At 33.7% G+C, this 21,347-nt stretch overlaps 1 protein-coding gene across 2 annotated transcripts in view; it reads left to right on the forward strand.

The window, feature by feature from the left end:
* The window catches only part of GOLM2 (golgi membrane protein 2), a 104,193-nt gene extending 88,787 nt beyond the window's left edge, over nucleotides 1–15,406 (forward strand). The window contains exons 9-10 of one of the 2 annotated variants that reach the window (XM_081050044.1): nucleotides 6,127–6,294; nucleotides 13,286–15,406. In XM_081050044.1, coding sequence (XP_080906170.1) covers nucleotides 6,127–6,294; nucleotides 13,286–13,356 — 239 coding nt within the window. In that variant the 3' untranslated portion in view covers nucleotides 13,357–15,406. The remainder of the gene's footprint in view (nucleotides 1–6,126; nucleotides 6,295–13,285) is intronic. The other variant, XM_081050045.1, reaches the window with a different exon arrangement.
* The last annotated feature ends 5,941 nt before the right edge of the window (nucleotides 15,407–21,347 follow it).

A 21,347-nucleotide genomic window follows, 5' to 3' on the forward strand; every position in this document is an offset into this window, starting at 1 on the left:
GGAGCAAAAAAAAAAACAACCCAGATAAACAAACCTCTAGTAATACTAATGAAGAACAATAGAAAAAATAAATAGTATTCAGAACAACAAAGAGGGTATAACTATAAATCACAAGAAAATAGTAATAAAAACTTTGACAATAAATTTGAAACTTAGGTCAAATGGATAATTTTCTGGAAAATTATGAATTACTAAATTTGGCTCAACATTTGAAAACCAGAATAAACCAATTAACAACTGGTTATCAGTTAGAGTGAGAAGATACACATACCCTATAACTTAGCCACTAATATGTATCTACAAATACTTTCCTATGTGTGAGGAGGCATGTACAAGAACATTCATGTTCATCAGCATGAAAGGGATAAATCATGGTATATACCATACATACCATGGACTCATACGTAGGAGTTAAAATGAATGAACAAAGCCACATTTATCAGCATGAATAAATCTCAGAAGCATAATGTTGAAGGAATAAAGCAAATTGCAGACTAGATACATGATGATACTGTGTTGGGAGTCCCAAGATGACCCTCAGGCTTGATGATTCAGTAGACGGGCTTATAGGACCCAGAAGAGTTGTACTCACAGTGTGTATAGCATAAGGACACAAATCAGCAAATGAAAAAGACTCGTGGGGCAAAGTCCAGGAGAAAGCAGATGCAAGCTTCCAGGTGTCCCTTCCCAGTGGAGTTGCATGAGATGTGCTTAATTCTCCCAGCAAAGATGTGTGACAACACGTGAAGTGTTGCCTACCAGGGAAGCTCACTTGATCCTGGGTGTCCATAGTTTTTATTGGGGGTCAGTCATGTAGTCTTGCAGTGTACACATGACTGAGCTCAGCTACTCAGACTCCAGGCCATCCCCATGTCCACCTAGCAAAAACAAATATTCACCATAAGTCACTTAGTTAGGATAAATTTATCCAAACTTGTATGGCATGGCCCAAGGCCTCAGTCTTACAAAAACACTTATCAAGTGGAAGGACTAAATTGTCTGCCAGGATCCATCCAGTGAAGGACCAGTTTTGAAGACAAGCCTTCCTTTGGAATGTGCAGGGTTTGAGCAACACAGGAATGCTGAGTTAACTCTTTCCTGCCCTGACGCCATATTTATAAAGTTCAAAGGCCTCTGAATCAATACTATTTATTAATGAATAGGTAAACCTCATGTGATGCTTAACACCCAATTTAAAATAGAGGTTACCTGTAGGATAGGAGGAGAATGCTAGGGAGAGGTACCCAGGGAACTCTAATTGTGTCTGTCATGTTTATTTAAAAGTTCTGAAACAAATATGACAAAAACAGGTTAAAATTTGACAAAGCTCTGGATGATGGGTACACAGATGCTATATTTTCCATAATTCTGTATATATCTGAAAATATTTAATAATAACAATAGAAAAATCTGTTAAACTTTTACAAAATGTAAATCATAGTGCTACATTAAAAAGAAAGATTTTTGTGAAATATTTGAAGAAATGATTTGCTCCATTCTTCAGTGTGCTACAGTATTGTCTCGAGGGGACGTTTTCTTCATAGGATTCGGAAAGGCAATCAAACTTAGCATACAAGAATTTGTTACTCAATTACATTATAGCCTTGTTTATTCTGAATGTTAAAGAATATTTGAATGTTGAGGTGGAATATCCAAGTTTTTAATGTACATAAGATTATTGTGGTTGTCATACATATGTAATGCATGCCTGGTATTCTTCAAAAATTATCAAATTACTTCCCACCTCAGGCCTCTTTATCCTGTACCGGCGCTCAGGCTAGTCCAGTAAGTTTGGTGTAGGATAAAAGGGAGAGGCAAAGGAGTACAGTATTTGAGCTTGAAGCAAATTGAACTGTGTTCTTTCCTTCCCTTCTTCTCCTTCCCCCCCATAAAATTAGTCCTAAGGAAAACAAGTCAACCTGTGGATTATATAAAGAAGGGGAAACAGCAGTTGAACCTCTTTGCATTGGGAATGGGAATTCTGTTTACCTTCCGTAAATCGTCACTTAACAGATTCCTTCCTGTGCCTACTATATGGAGGTCCTATACCTTGAGATGCAAAATAAGTATGGTCTTTTGCCCCAATATGTTCTGATAATGAAATCAAAGTAAACGGTTCAAAAGCCAGTTAGTTTTCCCTACATATTGTTTTGTGAGGAAAGCCTGCAGTAGCCTTTTTGTCACAATTTGTGCATCCCACCCTCCCAGCATTCACAACTCTAACTCATGTGTCAACAGATGAAGTTTTCACATGTCATGGACCCTCAGGGATACTTGAAATAGTCAAAATTGTAGGTTTGAAATTAAATAACGCAGGAGTCAGTGGAATGTGTTCATTGCCAAATGAATGGTACAAAGTGGATACTTACTACTAGCGGATGAAAGCAAGAAAAAGAGGTTGCCCCCTTTAGAGTAAAATTTCCTTTTCTTTCTCGCTAGAGTTATCATAACCAACTCAGATTGATTCATTTTGTTTATAATAGTGATAATATATTAAAAGAGTGACATGAGAAATATACAACTCTTTCATAGACTAGTTGAGAAACTGAAACCCATAAATGAACCTTGAGCTAATGAAGCAAAAAAGTAATTTATCTTGCTTTGATTTATAGTACAGAATTAGTTAGTTCTGTTGACTGAAATGTCCTTTTGTGATTGAGAAATGTTCTAGTTATTTGTCAGTATCCTTTCATTTTTTACTGGTCTTTGACGTTTATAGTCCGATATTTAAGGTGTTTTAAAGAATATGTAATTCTATTTGAGGTTCTATTGTATTGTTTAAAGTGAACTGAAAAGTGTATCAATGGTGTCTTACAATTTGTTTTCCCAAGTTGATACTGCCTAAACACTTTCAATAGCTAGTATGTATGTTGCTTCTTTTTTGTGTCTTCATGTTTAAACGGTTGGGATGAAGCTATCTTGTTACTGATAGACTAAATGACTCATTTTCAGCCAGCTACCAGGGTGAAATAATATTCAAGTATGCAAGTGAATTTTGCTACAATATAAGGAAATCTGGTGATCCAAATTAAATATAATTACTGTATAACTCCCCTAAGTGGGCACAGCTTTAATGTTGTCGTTACTGAGAGATAGAACTGAATTTAAAATTTTTAAATACGTAAAATGCTTCAGAGGTGAAGTCTAATATTTAATTCCAGTTGAAACACATCACAGATTTATACCATCATGTAATAACTTTGCCCTCATTACTTCGTTTTTCCTTTCTTAAATATAGTTATTCCTCAAGACCATTCCTTTTTGATTTATAGCTGTTTTCTGTAAATATTTATTTCCTAAGAGAAATTGTGTTCTCATTGTTTAACCTATTATCTTTACATTTGTGAGTCTTAAATCTTCACATCTAGCCCTTACTTCACACCTGGAGTCTAGTTCCATATTCCCATGTGTCTATAAAATATTTTTATTTGGATATCTTACTGTAACCCCAAGCTCAGTATATCTAAAGCAACATTTGCTTTTCCATACCTTCCTAATTATTGTATTTTGGGTACAGGCACCATTATATTTAGTTTCCATATAGGAGGCTTTTTAAATCTAACTTTAAAGGTCTTCCATAATTATTCCCACTTTGCTTGTCCAAACTTCCTCTTCCTACTTTCTAATATAAATACAGTCAAAGTAATCTCTTTAGTGTCTCCTGAATATTCTTACCTATTCTTTGAATGCTTCTTTCCTTCTCTCTGTCACGGTGCAATAATTTGCCTCTTTTTTGAAACCTTCCTTTCTAACTCTAATTCACATTGATTGATTTTTCCCTTGTATAACTCTTCGTTGCAAATATGTTGCCTGACAGTTATATCATTTAACAGTCTGTTATATTGATCAGCATTATGCATTTTTATTTATACTGTCATATTCATAACACTGTTTAATATGAAGTTTGTCTGATGTTCCCAACTTGACTGGCAGTGTTGTATAGTTGGCTCTTTTTCTCTCTTTTGTTGTTCATAAGGGTTAGCTCCTTTTTTCTCTAAAGATAAAAATTCTGTATATATGATAGCACAATTACTATTTAACTATTTAACTATATTACTATTTAACAATTACTATTTAAAGGATAGTTATGTGGTATCCATTCTCATTACTGATTTTTTTTTATTATCTCTGAGTGTCACTGTAATCATAGTGTTAAAATTTTATGACTGAATTCAGGCTAGTCAGATCATCAAATACTTAAAAAAAAGAAACTATTTATTGTTCTGTTGGAATATTATAATAGGCACAGATAGACTATTTCTTTGATTAATATACCATGTCTGGTAATTAGTTAACTGTATTTTGCAATGAAATTTTAGACTAATTTTTTAGTATTTAGTATTAGTAATTAGTATTAGTATTAGTATTTAGTAATTTTTTAGTATTTATAAATATCAGTATTTCGTAACTGATAAAAAATGAAAAAGTTTTCTTGGAGGAAATAGTGTGCTTTGAGAAACTCACTGGTAACTACCATATTAAAATGTTTATATATTTCAAACAGCAGTTTCAGATTGCATTAATATGATTTAACTGCTCCAGGTGTTTTCTCCATAGTAAATATTGCATATTAAGAAAAAAGAAAATACAGATTTCTATAAATCTCCCTTTTTATTGCTTACATTGGCATAGTTTACTTTATCGTTAGGGAAAGAGATAATAAAACCATCAAAATGTTTTGTTTTGTATTACTATCATTAGGAGGACAGGGTGTCCTTCTCACAAATACCTTACCTATTCTTCTCAATACTGTTTTTTGTTTTGAACTCTTGTATATTCATTTCTTTTCTCTAATTCTGTTTTATTAACTTTTCCATTTATATACTGTATATAGCCAACCTTATTCTAGAATAAATTTAAGATGACTTTTTTGTTCTTTTTATTGGCAACAATTGCTTCAGTTGCTGTTGTTACACAACCCCCCTTTCAAATCCTATGTAAGAGTTCTTTAACTATTTTCCCGATTGACTCATTACCCAATCATTAGAAATACTTATATTGGCTAGATGATACAGTGAGCCATCTGTAGAATCGACCAATACTGCCATAATTTTTTCCACTTGCACTTAACCTTTCTTTCCAAGCAAAGGAACGTGTTAATTTTTTTCCTGAATGTCTCATTGCAGTGTAAATTTTTATAATTTAGACCTATCACAGAAAGTTTTTACAATCTTAAGAAGTCTTAAATTCTTAAATTATCAGTAAGTTCATGTTATTTGTATTTTAGGGATTGGAATAAAATTTACTTAGATGATACTTGATGTCAAAGTAGAGTTTAAATTGTGCTTGTGAGTCAGATCTTAGTGTGCCTAACATTTTTATTTTTAATGTCGAGTTGTTGAATAGCTTTCTACCGTAGGTGTTATATCTGTTACTCTTCTTGATTTCTAATTGTTATGAGTGTTTATAACAGCTTCATGTAGATCTTCAGCTTCCTCTACCATTGACTTTTAAATATCTGATTTAAGAAATGGGGAAGAATAAATCAGAATTGCTTGGATTGTTTTTTCAAAACATACCACTGGGGATTGCTATAGTTTACTCCCTCTGCCATCCCTCTTTGGAAATCAATTCATGACTATAGTGAATCACTGTTACTGAGGAACTTAAGATAGTCCTCAGGTGTGTCAGTTTGTCTTAGTATCCAGAGAAACTAGACTGCCTAATACTTGTTTATTTTTAAAAAGTTATCAAAATTATTCATGGAAAGTGGTATTTCATAAAGCAATAAATGACTACAAATTTCAAATATGTAACTTATCTAGTAATAAAAGTATTTATTCTTATCTTAAAGTATTAAATTAGACAAATACTTACATAAGAGAAATCGTTGGTTATTAGGAGAACAATCCTGAATATGGTACCCTTTTCTTTAAGAAAACATTCAGATTTTAAGGAGCAAGTACTAAAATTAACACAAAAGGGGAATTCTTAACTAAAAGTTATTTTCGGTCCTCATTCTTATTTCCTTTTGTCTTGGATAACCTTCACGAAATGTATCTTTTTTATAACCAGTGTCCTAAAAGTTGCCAGGTTTCATTTGTCTGCTTTCTGATCTGCCTCAAGTACAGGTCCCTTCTTTTCTTCTCTCTTTACTCTTGAATTAATCCTGTACCTACTTCACAGGCCGATTCTTTGATGAGAATGAATCCCCTGTTGATCCGCAGCATGGCTCTAAACTGGCGGATTATAATGGGGATGATGGTAACATAGGTGAGTATGAGGCAGACAAGCAGGCTGAGCTGGCTTACAATGAGGAAGAAGATGGTGATGGTGGAGAGGAAGACGTCCAAGGTGAGCGTGGGCCTGGCCTCCATGCTGTGACCATGAAACCCACCTCTTAAGTTTTCTGGTTGAATTTGTGTAGAATTTCCCCCACTAATTAGCAATGCAATCTTAATATGAAGAAGTTCTGTGCAGTTTTTCATAATTATTTTCATTTTTAGTTATCTTAGGTATTATTGATACAGTTACAATTTGAAACTCACAATCTTCAGAAATTTTAAAACTTAATTGTTTAAAATGGCTCTAGACTTTACCTAAGGCAAGTACTCCCAGAAAAGAATTCTTTTCCAGTTTCTCATCTCAAAACATTTCAATTATTCTAGGAACAAACATTGACCAGACAACCTTTTTTGCTGTAAGGGAAGCCACAAAAGGAATGGTCTCCTCTACTCTGAATATAAGATTATTATTTCACTACTGATTCAGCATAGGAATACTGTTTTTGAAATTTTTTCTGAGGCCTAAAATTTATATTTAACTATCAGTTTGTTAAATAGAAGATTTGTCTGTTTTATGTTTAATACACAGATTCAACAAATTTTCCTTGTTAACTGTGTTACTTCTGAGCTTTTAACTTAGTGAAAGTTCAGAATCTACCTGTGTGCATGCAGCCCTACCCATGCATGCATGTTAGAGTATGTTGCTTTCTTGCAAGTTTTTAGGCCTGTTTTCTGCCTGTTTACATCGTTTAGTAGTATATGTGGAGTTTTTCTTTTTTTCCACAGAAGTTGAATATGAACTTAATGTGTGAAGTCTTATAATTTATAATATTATGCATGAAACATTTTTTAATGTAATCTGTCTTGATTTACTCCTTAACTCTTTGTAAGGTAATTAAAGTTTATTTAGGTTTATGACAAGAATTGTTTTTATTACGTTGGTGCAAAAGTAATTGTGATTTTTGCAATTTTTAACCTTTTAAACAGCAATTACTTTTGCACCAACCTAATATAAAACTCAGAAGAAAATATAGTTGTCCTAGAATATTACATAGTTAATAGAAAAAGGGAAACTAGTGACTGACTTCCACCCAGGCATTGTTTTGATAGCCCATTCTAGTTTTGGAAGACTGGTTATTGGGAATAGAAAGAGATTAATAAATGCTAGGAGTTTTATAAGGATATGTTAATGAGAACTTCTTAAACACCTTTTGGTACTTTTGAATAAATTATATTCACCTTTTCTATAATCTCATCCATTTTTCATAAATTACCATTTTTTTCTTATTGCTTTTGTGATGTGTTTGAATTATATTTATTTGCAATTATTTGTAACATTGCTTTAAGGCTTTTCCATACATTTATATCATATCACCAATTAGAATGTAAGCAGGAATTTTCATTTGGCTTCTATTTTGTTTGTATCCTTTTCTGCCTTCATATCCACCCCCCATCCCTCATAGTACTTAGCACACAAAGGGCCCTCAGTAATGTTGTTAACTGATAATTTTGTGCTTTCCTATTGAGTTTTTAGTCTTATAACTGTGACTAGGGTAATAACTTTTAACCTCTGGTTTTAGAAGCTTGCTTGGTTTACGCTTTAAACCTCTAGTTTTCTTTCAGAAGGGTTTCTATCATCTTGCTGGATAATTTTAAGGTTTTCATTAGAGCAATTAATTTCAACCATAATTGAAAATAATTTCTTATATTTTGGCTATCTTAAAGTTGATGAATTTTATTACAAATTTTCAGTTTAATATTTTTATGGTTTTTATCCATAGCAAGTACATTTATCTTCCGTGTCTTCTCTCTCTTTCCGATATCTTCTCCCTCTCCTACCCTCAGTTCTCATTGCTACTTTCCACTGTAGGTCCTCAGTACCCTCATGCTGCCCTGCCTTTTCTTTTGCAAGGAAATAAATCCAGTGACTCTAAGGAATATAAGGAAAATGATCCAAGATGATATCCTCAATGAAGTAGGGAGGGGATTGGTACATTTTGAGGTTTCTTCATTTGCAAGTGAATCTTATTTGAGCTGGGGGTTGCCTTTATCATTTTTATCCCATTTTGGGATTCACTAGATGATGGCAGCAGAAGGATAGGGCAGCTACCAAGGGGACTTCCTTATCATAGGGAACAGAAAGATACAAGAACATCTCAACTCTAGCATATAAAGAGGGATAAATTTGGGTGCAATGATTAAAAAGGAATACTAGAGATCCAAATAATTTTAAACATGTTTAAATGTTTTATTTAAAAAATTTTTAGGTATAGTATTAACTGTCCAAAAAGTGGGGAAGGAGAATTATGGCTGTTCCCTAGTTTATCAACAATTTGGATTCCAGTGTTTATTATTAAGTTAGAATATTTGGAATTTAAAAGAATTTCTTCATAGCTTCAATGTAGAAATAATTATTGGGTTCCCAGGCCAGTTTGTACTTGTAGCCAAAGCAGGCAGTAGAATAGAGTGGTAAAAAAATATTGGCCTTCAAAAATATGGTGATGGAAGGAGAACTGACTCTGGGTGGTGAACACACAATGGGATTTATAGATGATGTAATACAGAATTGTACACCTGAAATCTATGTAATTTTACTAACAATTGTCACCCCAATAAATTTAATATATATATATACACATATATATATATATATATATCTATCTATCTCTATATATAGAGATAGATAGATAGATAGATAGATAGATAGATAGATAGATAGATTAGATAGATAGATAGATAGATAGATAGATAGATAGATAGGTGTGTGTATTAGCCTGAGAATTAGGAGACCAGCTTTTCAAGTCACTTAAACTCTCTGGGCCACAATTTCATCATCTGTACTGTGAGCGTATTGAACTAGTGTTCTTCTCACTGCTAAAATTCTGTGGTCACATTCACAATGGAGTCACTATATTTAACACAAGCATTATAGGAAAACGTGTCAGATTTCCGCATGCCTGAAACACATCTTCCCCTAAACCTAGGGGAAAAAAGTGGAAACTACTGCAGCCATTGAGACTCTGCAGCCAGAGATATAAAAAATTGAAGCATGCATTTTAGAAACACTATCAAGGTTCTAGCAATAGGGGCTCTTCTCTGTTTTCTCTAGGATTAGGAAGTTTTTTCACAAGCTGTTGTGTCCCTAGGAGTAGAGATTCCAGCTCCAGGTCCGAGGTTCTGGCTTCAGCTAAGGACACTCTGGATTATGAAATGGAGGTTTGGGCAGCATCTCTGCCAATAGGGAGCTGACGGTTTCCAGCTTTAGCTGGATGCCTGTTCGTATGTATTGATCCTTTGGGTCAGCACAACCTGCAGAGTGTTTTCTTATAGAATTAAGTGAGGCCTAATTTTCCTGTGTACAACGCTGGTTTATTTTGGTTTTAAATTCCTGGTTTCCTGAAGCAACCTAAAAGAAATATTTTGTTTACATTGGTGTAAAATTTTGTGTGTGTGACTTCTTAATGATCAGCTCTGGAAATACACTACACATCTGATGGATATCTCTTTTAATTTATTCTTTATTGTATTAAGGAGATGGATATTTACAAATTCCTTGTATTCTTACCTTTAATCCCATATAAGCTCCAAGTTTGTTTAATAGGATATGAAATGCATATTACTAAGCATGCCTATGGAAGAAAGCTTAGCATAGTGCTTAAGTGCCTGGATTCTGGGGCCAAGCCTGTCTGAATTTGAATCTTACCTCCACCATTTACTAGCTCTGTCACCTTGTGAATTACCTAACCTCAATGCCTCAATTTCCTCATCTGTAAAATAGGAATATTGGGTGGCCGGTTGTCAGTTGGTTAGAGAGTGGTGCTAAGAAAACCAAGGTTGCTGGTTTGATCCCCGCATGGCCCACTGTGAGCTGCGCCCTCCTTAAAAAAATAATAATAATAATAAAATAAAATAGGAATATAGTTACCTAACTCAACAGTTGTTATGTGGATTACATGATTTAAATATTTGTTCAGCACTTAGAACAGTTTTTCACACCATAAGCACTATACAAGTATGTGTGTTTTTTAAATATTACTCCATCATCATTTTCTTTTTTTTTTTTTTTTTAAGATTTTATTGGGGAAGGGGAACAGAACTTTATTGGGGAACAGTGTGTACTTCCAGGACTTTTTACCAAGTCAAGTTGTTGTCCTTTCAATCTTAGTTGTGGAGGGTGCCATTCAGCTTCAAGTTGTTGTCCTTTCAGTCTTAGTTGTGGAGGGCGCAGCTCAGCTCCAGGTCCAGTTGCCGTTGCTAGTTGTAGGGGGCACAGCCCACCATCCCTTGGGGAGTCGAACTGGCAACCTTGTGGTTGAGAGCCCACTGGCCCATGTGGGAATCGAACCGGCAGCCTTCGGAGTTAGGAGCATGGAGCGCCAACCACCTGAGCCACCGGGCCCGACCTATACAAGTGTGTTTTGAATAAAATAATAATTACAAAACTAAAAGCAAATCTAGAACTTGTTCTCTGGGTTGCCTGCTTTAGAGGATAATTGCAGTTTAGCCTGTGGATTAATTTGTTTGTTTTAGTGGCACCTCACTGCCTTATTGCCCTGAGACATTCTTGCTTGGTAGAGCTTGCGTTAAGGAGGTGGTTCTTTCTTGACCCAGAGGGAATTTAGGAATTATTTAATAAATTATAAATGTCTTTATATTACCTTTAATAGTCATTTTATGCTGTGAGCTATTTACAGATTTTGCTGTTTTGTAAAGTGAAATAAAATATTAGTTCATATAATTATATTTAGTGGTTATCTGTTACTCTATATCAGATTTGGCTAGGTAATTTCATCAGACTTTACAGATAAATGCAAAGAGATTAGTAGAAATTTGAATTCTAGTTAGAATAGCTACACTGAAAATGGACTCTACTTAATGTAAATATAGCTCAATGTAAGAAAAACATAATATTCTAAAAGTCCTATGAATTCTGAAAAACAATGTGAAGGCACGATACTAAAACTTTGCTAAAGAGCATAAATAATACCAACAAACTCTTCCTTATATTTATAGAGGACCTTGGAAGTAAAGACTATCTTCATGTGCATTATTTTATTTTGAGGCAGGAAAAACAGTTGGTATTTCTGTTCTACTGAGAAGGTAATTAGAGGTCAACAGAGGTTTAGGAACTAGATCATGTTTGTTGAGTGCCTGAGCCAGGACTAGAATTCAGTTTTTTCTGTTTTTAAACCTTCGCTCTTGTTTTCGCTTTATAATTATTCATTTAAAACTCCCCAAAAGTAATAGCATTTTTTCCTTTCCATTTCCTATTAAATTTCTCCTCCTTTATATAGCAGCTTTTCCCACTGCCCCATGGTGATTAAGTCTTCATTTAATTACTGAAGTCCTGAAAGATGAGTTTATAGCCAGCCATAGGGTGAGGTCCACAACATAGATCCTAGGTGCCAGTGATTAGTTTCCTTTTTAAAACCAAAGATAACTTTTGAAAGTACAAAGAGTTCTTTGATAAGAGATTGATTATCATATTTTCCAAATACAAGTGTGATTATGGATGTAATTTCAGCCTTTACATGTAACATATGTAAAGGCTGGGGTTAACATTGGGGTTATCATACATAGTGGATTACACTATTAAAAATATGAGATTAGTTTATTAGAATATGATGCAAAATGGTTTCCTGCAATTCTAAATGCAAATTTCTGTTAAGTTTAAATGGAAAGGTTTTTTTTATTTCTTTTATTTCTTTTATTTTGTTAACAGGGAAGTTGTTGAAAGGAAAGAGAAAGTTGGTTGTTTGTCATTTTTTTAATGAATAAATGTAAAGAAGAAATAAGAACACATCATTATGGAAAGTTAATACAAAGTACATACACCACGTGGCATCTTTCTTCAACATAATTTTACCATAAGATAGAGAAGCTAAGAGTTAAAACCTATCAAGCCCAAAAGAATAGATTTCATAAAGCTATATATACATATGAATTTGGATTCTAATATATAACTCTTTAAGTTATATAAAATTATATTTCTAGAAAATTATGCTAGTAACACCTCAATCTATCAAAAACTAAGCTATTGAATAGTTGTAACTGTGAACTAGACAGTAAGAAAAGTCATTTTTTAAGGCTGGAGGAGCCAAAAGATATCATTAAAAGCCATGTACTAAAAAGGGAGCTTCTTAGGCTGTGGTTGAAATACTTTTCATTCTTGTTCTAACAGTTTAATACTCTGAGCAGCCTTATTTCAAAACCTGTAGTTTGTAGCAAAATTAGAAGAGAAGGATTGCTATTGGCAAATAAACTGACAATAATGTGAACTGACAGGTGATAGCCAAGAAGAACCCAGAAAAACCTGTCAATAACCAAGTAAGTCAAACTCCAGAGCACTCTATGGAGTTGTTCAATATAGCTACATGAAATTACTTTGAAGATCTTACTGTCTAATAATATTATGTAATTTCTTTTCTTTTTGGTAAAGGAAAGGTTAAGTTTTAGTTCGTATATTCCATTTAGGAAGTTACTGGTAAGCTCTTTGCAGAGAAGCATAGGAATTCATTAAAATGTTAAAAGTTGGGATTATGTGTAACTTATTTTCTAATTTTTATATGATGACTATGGATTAATTTTATAATTAGAAAAAACATTATGGTTTTTAAAGGTATAAAAATGTATACAGAACCGGTTTCTACCAAAGTTTTAATTACAAGGATTAAACTTCATCTATATAGAAATAATGCTATATTTATACAAAAGGATCAGGTCCTCAATGTTTGTGGGTTCCTAAAGTTTTGCTAACTGTATCTCTCTAGCTTCCTTCTTTTCTCCCTCCCTTTCTTCCATCCATCCATCCATCCATCCATCCATCCATCCATCCATCCATCCATCCTCAAAAGATGTTAAAATTAAGTAATCTTTCAAAATAGTTACAGACTTTTCTCTCTTTAGCCAAGTGACTAAGAAATAGAACACTATTTGCAGAAGGTGTAAAATAATGAGCAGAAAACTACCTTAGGGCTGAGGGAAAAGACACATTATTGAATTGGATTTCTGTAAGTGATTTTAAAAATAATATTCTTGATATGTAATTATTTCCCTTACAGATGATGAAGAACGAGAACTTCAAATGGATCCTGCAGACTATGGAAAGCATCATTTAAATGATGTCCTTTAAGCCCTAAAGGAAAACTTCAGAAAACCTAAAGTGCTGTAAAATGGAATCATTTCTACTTTGTTGTTTTTGACTTTTGTTGTAAAGATCAGTTGTATCAGTTGTAAAGATACATTGAGATAGATTTAAGGAAAAATTTTAATGAAGGAATGTACCCATGTACATATGTGAACTTTTTCATATTGTATTATTAAAGCAGAGACTTTTTTGGTTATATTATAGTTGAGCCAGAGATAATATAAGCAAAACTGTAGTCTTTGCATTTAAAGCAAACTAATGTATATTTTACATTTTATTGAGCCTAATTCTTTCCACAAATGGACAAACAGGAAAAAAATGGTTGTACAGTTTATATGCTGCACATAGCATAACCACAGTGAGAACAGTTACTCAGCTGAAAAATGTTTTATACACTAATATATTCTTGTTAGCCCAACGGGTATTCTGTTCCATCTACCCCTTATCTCATGCTCTTCAAGGAATTATACCTAGAATAGTTAGATAAAAGAGGGGAAACCTGGAAGCCAAACACTGGGCAGCATGTGTGCAAAATCACTTCCCTACTCTTTCTGTTTTACATGAATGCTGATGTGTTTTGGCAGATAAGCTTTCAGCGAGACCTGATGAAAGTTGGGGTTAATCTGCAAAGACATAACAATATCTGAGTTATACCTTCCTTAGTTCATGAAATTGTGAAATGCATGATTGACAATATATTTTCAATTTTTTTCTCCCACATAATACCAGTACTGTTTAACTATAACCAGCACTGGCTAAAAATTATATTTTCAGAGGTCAAGTTGGTGAAGATATTCATGACTTAAATGCCAGATTCTGAAAGGCTAAATCAACTTTGAAATAAATCTGCAATCAGTATTTCAAAGCTTGTCTGGTAGTTTTAGTGATCTTATTTGACTAGACTTTCTCAGAATTACTAAATAAGGAGTTTTAACAGATTTGTATTAATGCACAGATAAATAGTACAGTGAGGTCTACAGCCGTTTCATTAAAATAGCTTAAAAATTTGTAATGAAGACGAAGAATCTTTGTAATTACTTAGTATGTTAGTTAAGAACCCATAAACCTCATATTTGCTAGTCTTACAAAATTATTTTAAATGCATTTGTCTTTTTTGACACTTTTTAGTAGAATGTGTAAGCTAGCTAATCCTTGTTTTCTGAGTTAAAGCACTTTTAAATCTTATTCCCCCTCCCCCCAAATAAAAGGTTTTGGTCATAAGGAGAAATTTAAGGTTGCTAGCTGTGTTTTAGAAGGGCTACTGGTATTGCACATAAACATGAAATGCTTCCCACGCCCCACCCCCACCCCACCCCATACTCAGGTTCTAGTCAAAATTCAAATTTATAGAGATTTTAAAAAAAGGTTTTTCACTTATTGAAGGTGCAAAAATTCTTAGACTTTAGTTTGAAATTATTAAGCAACCAGGAAAAGATGTAGTGATTTACTAAAATTGTTGTTTCTATCATATCAAAGTAAACAATTCATGCTTTTGCAATGAGTAGAGCCAGGCTTATGAATAGGTATGATAGTTCACAGAATTTTTTTAAATGGAGTTAAAAGGAATTAATGTACACCGTATGGGCATTAGGATGAGAAGATGAATCTAAAACATACTCCTAGTAATACTTTATATTTAATACTGTAATTTCTTTATAAATGAAAACCATGAAATTTTTTGCCTTAGTTCCATTGTCATAAAAACAATCTCTTGGTTATATGGTCGCTATTACTTACACAGCAAAATTTCTTCAGTTAACAGTCTAGACATTTTATAAACTGAGAAATCTTGGACCAGTTGATAATACTTCAGACTATATTAACATTTTAATGCTATAAAATACTATGTGAATCTCTTAAAATTCTGACGTTCTACAGTCTGTATTAGACATGCTGGTTTTATAATGTTTTACTTCTGCCTTAAAATTTAGGTTTTTCAAATGTATTTTTGCCCTGAATTAAGTGTTAATTTGATGAAAACTCTGCTTTTAAAATCATCACTTACTGGGTTCTAATAAATTAAAAATTAAACTTGTTTTACTATGTTGCTTATTCTGATACATACATACACATCATCACACTCATGTGATTCAAATAGTCCATTTTAACACCAAAATTTGAGTACATTTAGAATTTAAGCTAAGCTAAACTAGAATGGTAGACATTTTTACACTAGGGATATTTACTGTAGTGATAGGTTATTCAACAAATATTGAATATTTCGTACGTGCCCAGCATTGTTCTAGGTAGTAAGAATACTGCCGTGGATAAGATAGGCCAGGTTTCTTTTCATATAGAGCTTACATTCAACTGGGAGCAGTCAGACAATATACAAGTAAACACAAACCAGATCCTTTTAAATAATGATAAAAGCTATTAAAAATAAAACCAAGTTCCAAAATCTCTAAGGTTCCAAATATTCAGGTTTTTACTTAACTGAAACATTACATTTGTGAGGCTAGAATATCATGAGCAAGAAGAGAAATGAGGCTGACGAGGTATGGAAGGGGGAAGATAGTGAGAACCTTGTAAGTTCAGGCGACTTGCTATTGACCCATAAAGAGAAAATGCAGAATATAAAATATGCATGGAAGGATGATTCCACGGTAAATATTCAGACTTCAAAATCATTTCTAAAACGTGTCCATTTATTTTTAAAAATCGGAAGATTGTGTGCCTTTTTGACTTCTCATTTGTATAATGCTATAACAACAAAATTTGCTAAAATAGGAGGACAGAGAATCTGTTAAAAAATATTTGTGAGGGAGACAGTCATTTTCCATAATTGCTGATCTTGGAAACTTCTGTTCCCTCACATGTCTGGCCCAATGACTCCAAATAAGACAATCAAACACGGTAACATCAATACATTTCCAAAGTTCTAATATCACATGTGGGCCATCAATATTCAGTTCTAATTGGGCTACATCCAGTTCCTTTTAAAAGACTCTCCTCACTAAGGGTTCCAAATGAAAATTCAACCAACTATACCAGAAAAAAGGGGAAATTTAATGGTCCATGTAAGTAAATTGCATACAGGGCAGGAGTCTCCTGGACTTGAAGACATTGAAACAAGGACTTGAATGCTGCCATCTTTGTTTATCCAACTCCCATTTCTGCTTTTCTCTACTCTTTACCTTCATTCTCTCAGACCAGCCTCCCTACTCAAAGCTCTAACCAAGAATCCCAGTAGGTCACATTTTCTTATTTTTGCCACCTGAGAGGGGCTGCTCCTCTTTCCTTAGTTCTACTTCAATAAAATTTGAGAGATGGGACACTTCTGCTTCTGTCTATGATTAACTTGACTATCCCTTCTGGATTAGTAGCAGCTATAAAACTGGACAAGATATATTAAACAACTGTATTCAAGCAGAGAAGGGAAACTTAAGCAGTTGAGCCCTACAATCAGCCAGCTTTCTGTGGTATAAAGAGGCTGGAGTGCTGAGCTGAGAAGACAGATCATAGTGGGGAGCAGCTGAAGCAGGAATCGATGAGGTTGGGTATCAGATAAGAGAGCTATTCAAAGAGCTATTCCAGAAATCTATGTGGGGTCACCACAAGTCCAGGGCTGTATGTAATCAGAGCAAGACCACTTGATACTTACCAGATAGCAGTGGCTACACAATTGAGAATGGAAAATACATACCAAAGGTCAATAAGTGTTGGCATAAAAGCGGTGCTAAGAGACATTGGGTTTCTGGGCCTGCCAAGATGGAGATCTTAACAACTGAAGCATCCAGCTGAAACATTAGAAAGACTGTACCTTTGGAGTAGAACATGCCCTAAAGTAAGACCTACTCTAGACCTGCTCTAACATGCTCTGACAAGATTGTCAGGAGACACAATATGGAGCTTGACTCCTGCTAAGTTGGAACTTATAAAACTCTTTAGGCTTTCCATAGACATGAACTAACAAAACCAAACTAAGCCTATATACCACTTTAAGTTGACCATTCAGTAACTGAAGTACCTGCTAAAACAAGAATCATCACTTTTCAGAAGATAACAGAATCCAAAATTTCTACAACATATGCACAATGTCCAGTATTCAATAAAAATTTACTAGACATGAAGACAAAAAGAATGTGATCCATAGTTTTAAAAATTTAACATGGCCTTTGTTATTATTTTTTATATTGTTACTTGTTAATGCATGTATTAAAATATGTTCAAAGATTAAACAAAAATATGTCTTGAGTGAACAGAGAATCTCAGCAGAGACATGAAAATTATATAATGGGAATTCTAGAACAGCAAAGTACAATAACTGAAATGAAAAATTCATTGGATGTGTTTAATAGCAGATTAGAGGTGGCAGTAGAATGAACTTGAAGACACAAATATAGTTGTTCTGTAAGTATTTGGAAATAGAGGATTGAAATGTTGAGACCCAGAAATATGGATTTGGGATTCATTCTTCAAATATTGAGTCCTCAAGATGCCCTCCACCCACCCCTAAAACATAAGCCTAAAGATTCCATCATGAAAGAACAATGATCATTGTTTCATTTACTTTTTGAGTACCTAATATGTGTAGAGAACTGTTCTGAATACTGTGGATACAACAGTGACAAAGTCCCTGCCTTTATGGAACTTATATGCCAGAGGGAGAGAGGGAGAAATAGATAACTATTTTCTATAATTATAGTGATACATGCTATGAGAAAAATCAATCAGAATAAAGGAATAGTGATGGAAGAGTGCTATTTTAGATAGCTTGATCAAGGAGGACCATTCTGACAGGTGGTGTGAGAAAAAGCCATGTGAATATCCTGTGCAACACTATCCAATGGAAATATAATGCAAACCAATGTAAAATTTTTTGGTATCCACATTTAGAAAACATGAAATTTTCATATTTGACCGATATATTAGAAATATTACCATTTTAACATGTAAACAATATAGGATACTATTAATGAGATATTTTATTTTCTTTTGTACTAAATCTGAAATCTAGTGTATATATTTACATTTACAGCACACCTCAATTTGGACACTAAATTGTCATTGGAAATATGATTGGTATTTATAATTCAATTAACTGATAGTTAAGTATATTCACATACTCATGTTCCAAGCAAGCTTAAAAAGTTTTCCAATAACTTAGTCAAGTATTAAGTTTTTTCAATAGACTTTACTTTTTATGGCAGTTTTAGGTTCACAGCAAAATTCAATAGAAAGTAGAGTCCTCCCCTCCCCCAGCTTTCCCCACCATCAACATCCTGCACCAGTATAGAATTGTTTGTAACAATTGATAAACAAACATTGACACATTATCAACCAAAGTTTTTGTTCCCATTAGTATTCACACTTTGTATTGTACATTCTACGGGTTTGGACAAATGTATAATGACATATATTCACCATTATAGTATCATGCAGAATAGTTTCACTTCCCTAAAAATCACTTGTGTTTCACTTATTCCTCCTTCTTAGCCCTAAACCCCTGGCAACCACTGATATTTTCATAGTTTTGCTGTTGCCAGAATATCATATACTTGGAATCATACAATATATATATAGCCTTTTTGGAGTGGCTTCATTCATTTAGTAATATGCATTTAAGATTCCCCCATGTCTTTCCATGGCTTGATAAGCTCATTTCTTTTTAATTTAATTATATTCCATTGTATGGATGTACCAGTTTGTTTATCCATTTACCAACTGAAGGATATCTTGGTTGCTCCAAGTTTTGGCAATTATGAATAAAGCTGCTATAAACATTTGTGTGCAGGTTTCCATCTGGACATAAGTTTTCAACTCTTTTGAGTTAAAAATACCAGGCTTTTTACTGTAGTAAAATACACACAAAATTTACCATTATACATTTACATTTAAAGTGTACAATTCAGTGTCATTAAATACATCCACAATGTAGTGCAGCCATCACCAGTATCTAGTTCCAGAACTTTTTCATCACTCCAAATGGAATCCATGTTAAACAGTCACTCAAGTATCAATTTTAAATTTTAAATTAATTAAAATCAAACAAAATTAAGCTCCTCAATCACACTAGCCACACTTCAAGTGCTCAGTAGCTGTACGCAGCTAGTGGCTACTGAAGAGCACAGGTCTAGTGGCAGAAAATTGGAGGCAGAGGAAACAATAAATACAAAGCCCTTGACAAACTTTTTCAAAGAACAGTTAGTTAGCCAGTATGACTGGAGTACAAAGAGCAACAGGTAGGGAATGCAGTTAGTGAAGTAGCCAAGAGGCAGCGAATGAGGGGCCTTGCCTATCATAGTAAAGACTAGTTTTCAAGGGTGATGGAAAATTAACAAAGAAGTTTAAAATGATGACTCTGGCTGCTGTGTTGTAAAAATTAAAGGAGGTCCAAGAATGAAGAAGTAAGACTCTAAAGGCTGTTACAGTATTTCAGGTGAGAGATGATCTTTCTTGAACTACAACGGTAGCTGAGGTGATAAGAAGTGTTTGGATTCAGGATATATTTTGAAGGTTTAGTTTATTGCACTTACAATAAATTTGACGTTAGATATGAGAAAAACTGTATTCTGTGAAGTGGAGAACACAGAGTAGCAGGTTTGAATTTAATTTTGACTATATTAAGTTTGAGATGGTCATTGGCATCAAGTTATTGCAATATTGGAGCAAAATGACAGCTTTTGGTATTTCAATATTACGACTATTACTTCCTAGTTGTAATAAGAGTTAACAAAAATGTAACTCATACAGATAGAATGAATATAAGAATGGATTGTGAGGTGCATATGCTCCATATACTCTGGAATAGGGTCCTACTGAAAGACTACTGAAGATCCAAGTTACTTCTATGGCATTACTTAGTGAACATCCTATTTCATTAATGTTTTCATAGCAATAGTTTTGAATAATTTATAAGGCACGCATGTCACTAGTTTTTTGCATTACAATTTTCCCCCCTGTAGCTACTGCTTTGCATCTAAATATACTTAAGACTATTTTTAAGTTTGTATTTTTAAACCTTTATCTTATTCTAAAATCTTGGACAGGATTGTTACTGAAGCTTAATGGCATTAACTACCATTTAAGGATCAAGAAAAACACTGCTAAATGTTTTCCATAAATAATCTCATTTGATCTTCACAACAATCCACTTAGATGTTGCAGAAGAGACTAGGAGAAAGAGACCATTGGATGTAAATGACTGAGGTGAAAAAGAGAACCAAACACAATTATCCTCTGTGAAAAAATGGGGTTAAAATGTTAAATAAATTGCAAAAGCATTTAGGCTTACTACCAACAACATTTCTCAAGTTAGTATCTACTTTTCTAACCTTAGTATTTTCTAGCCATAGAACAAGTGGGATGTGGTCTAATGAGCAGGAAGACTTGATTGTATTTCTTACTAGCTGATTGTGACTGTTTTTGTATAAATATCTTCTCCCCCCTCCTTTAAAAAAAAAACTTAAAGTGTCTTCAACTGAAGAGTGAGGAGACTATTACCACCTATTCTACCTTTCTCACAGGGTTGTTGAGAGAATCAAAATGCATGTAAATGCATACAAAAGTGCTTTGTCAATGGCATATTTTCCTTAAGTTTTAGGAGAGTTGAAGGTATTAAATTACTACTTGGAACTTTTTTTTTAGAAATTTTTTTATTTGATTTAAAAATTATTGTAGTCATCAATTGGGGTAATTGTTTAGTTTATATTCTATTGTTTTCCACGATACACACTAGATAATCAGTAACCATTTTTTGATTTCCAGTTGGTTTTTCAGGAATCTATTATTTTGTGGACAATTACCAGTTCTGCATGCTGCATGAGATGGGCTCTCAATAAACGTCGCAGAACATTCTTGCACTAGGAAGATTTAGGATGCAAATAACTCAGAGATCTGGCAGGATCTCTAGTATACGTCTTTCAGAAGACAACCTACCTGCTTCACACTTTGAAAAAGAAACAAACAGATACCCAGGCCTTCTCAGCTTACCTCTCAACCTCATCTCTCTCCACTATCCTCCCCTCATCTCT

Source organism: Rhinolophus hipposideros, assembly GCF_964194185.1.
Source record: "Rhinolophus hipposideros genome assembly, chromosome: 5".
Classification (NCBI taxonomy): Eukaryota; Metazoa; Chordata; class Mammalia; order Chiroptera; family Rhinolophidae; genus Rhinolophus; species Rhinolophus hipposideros.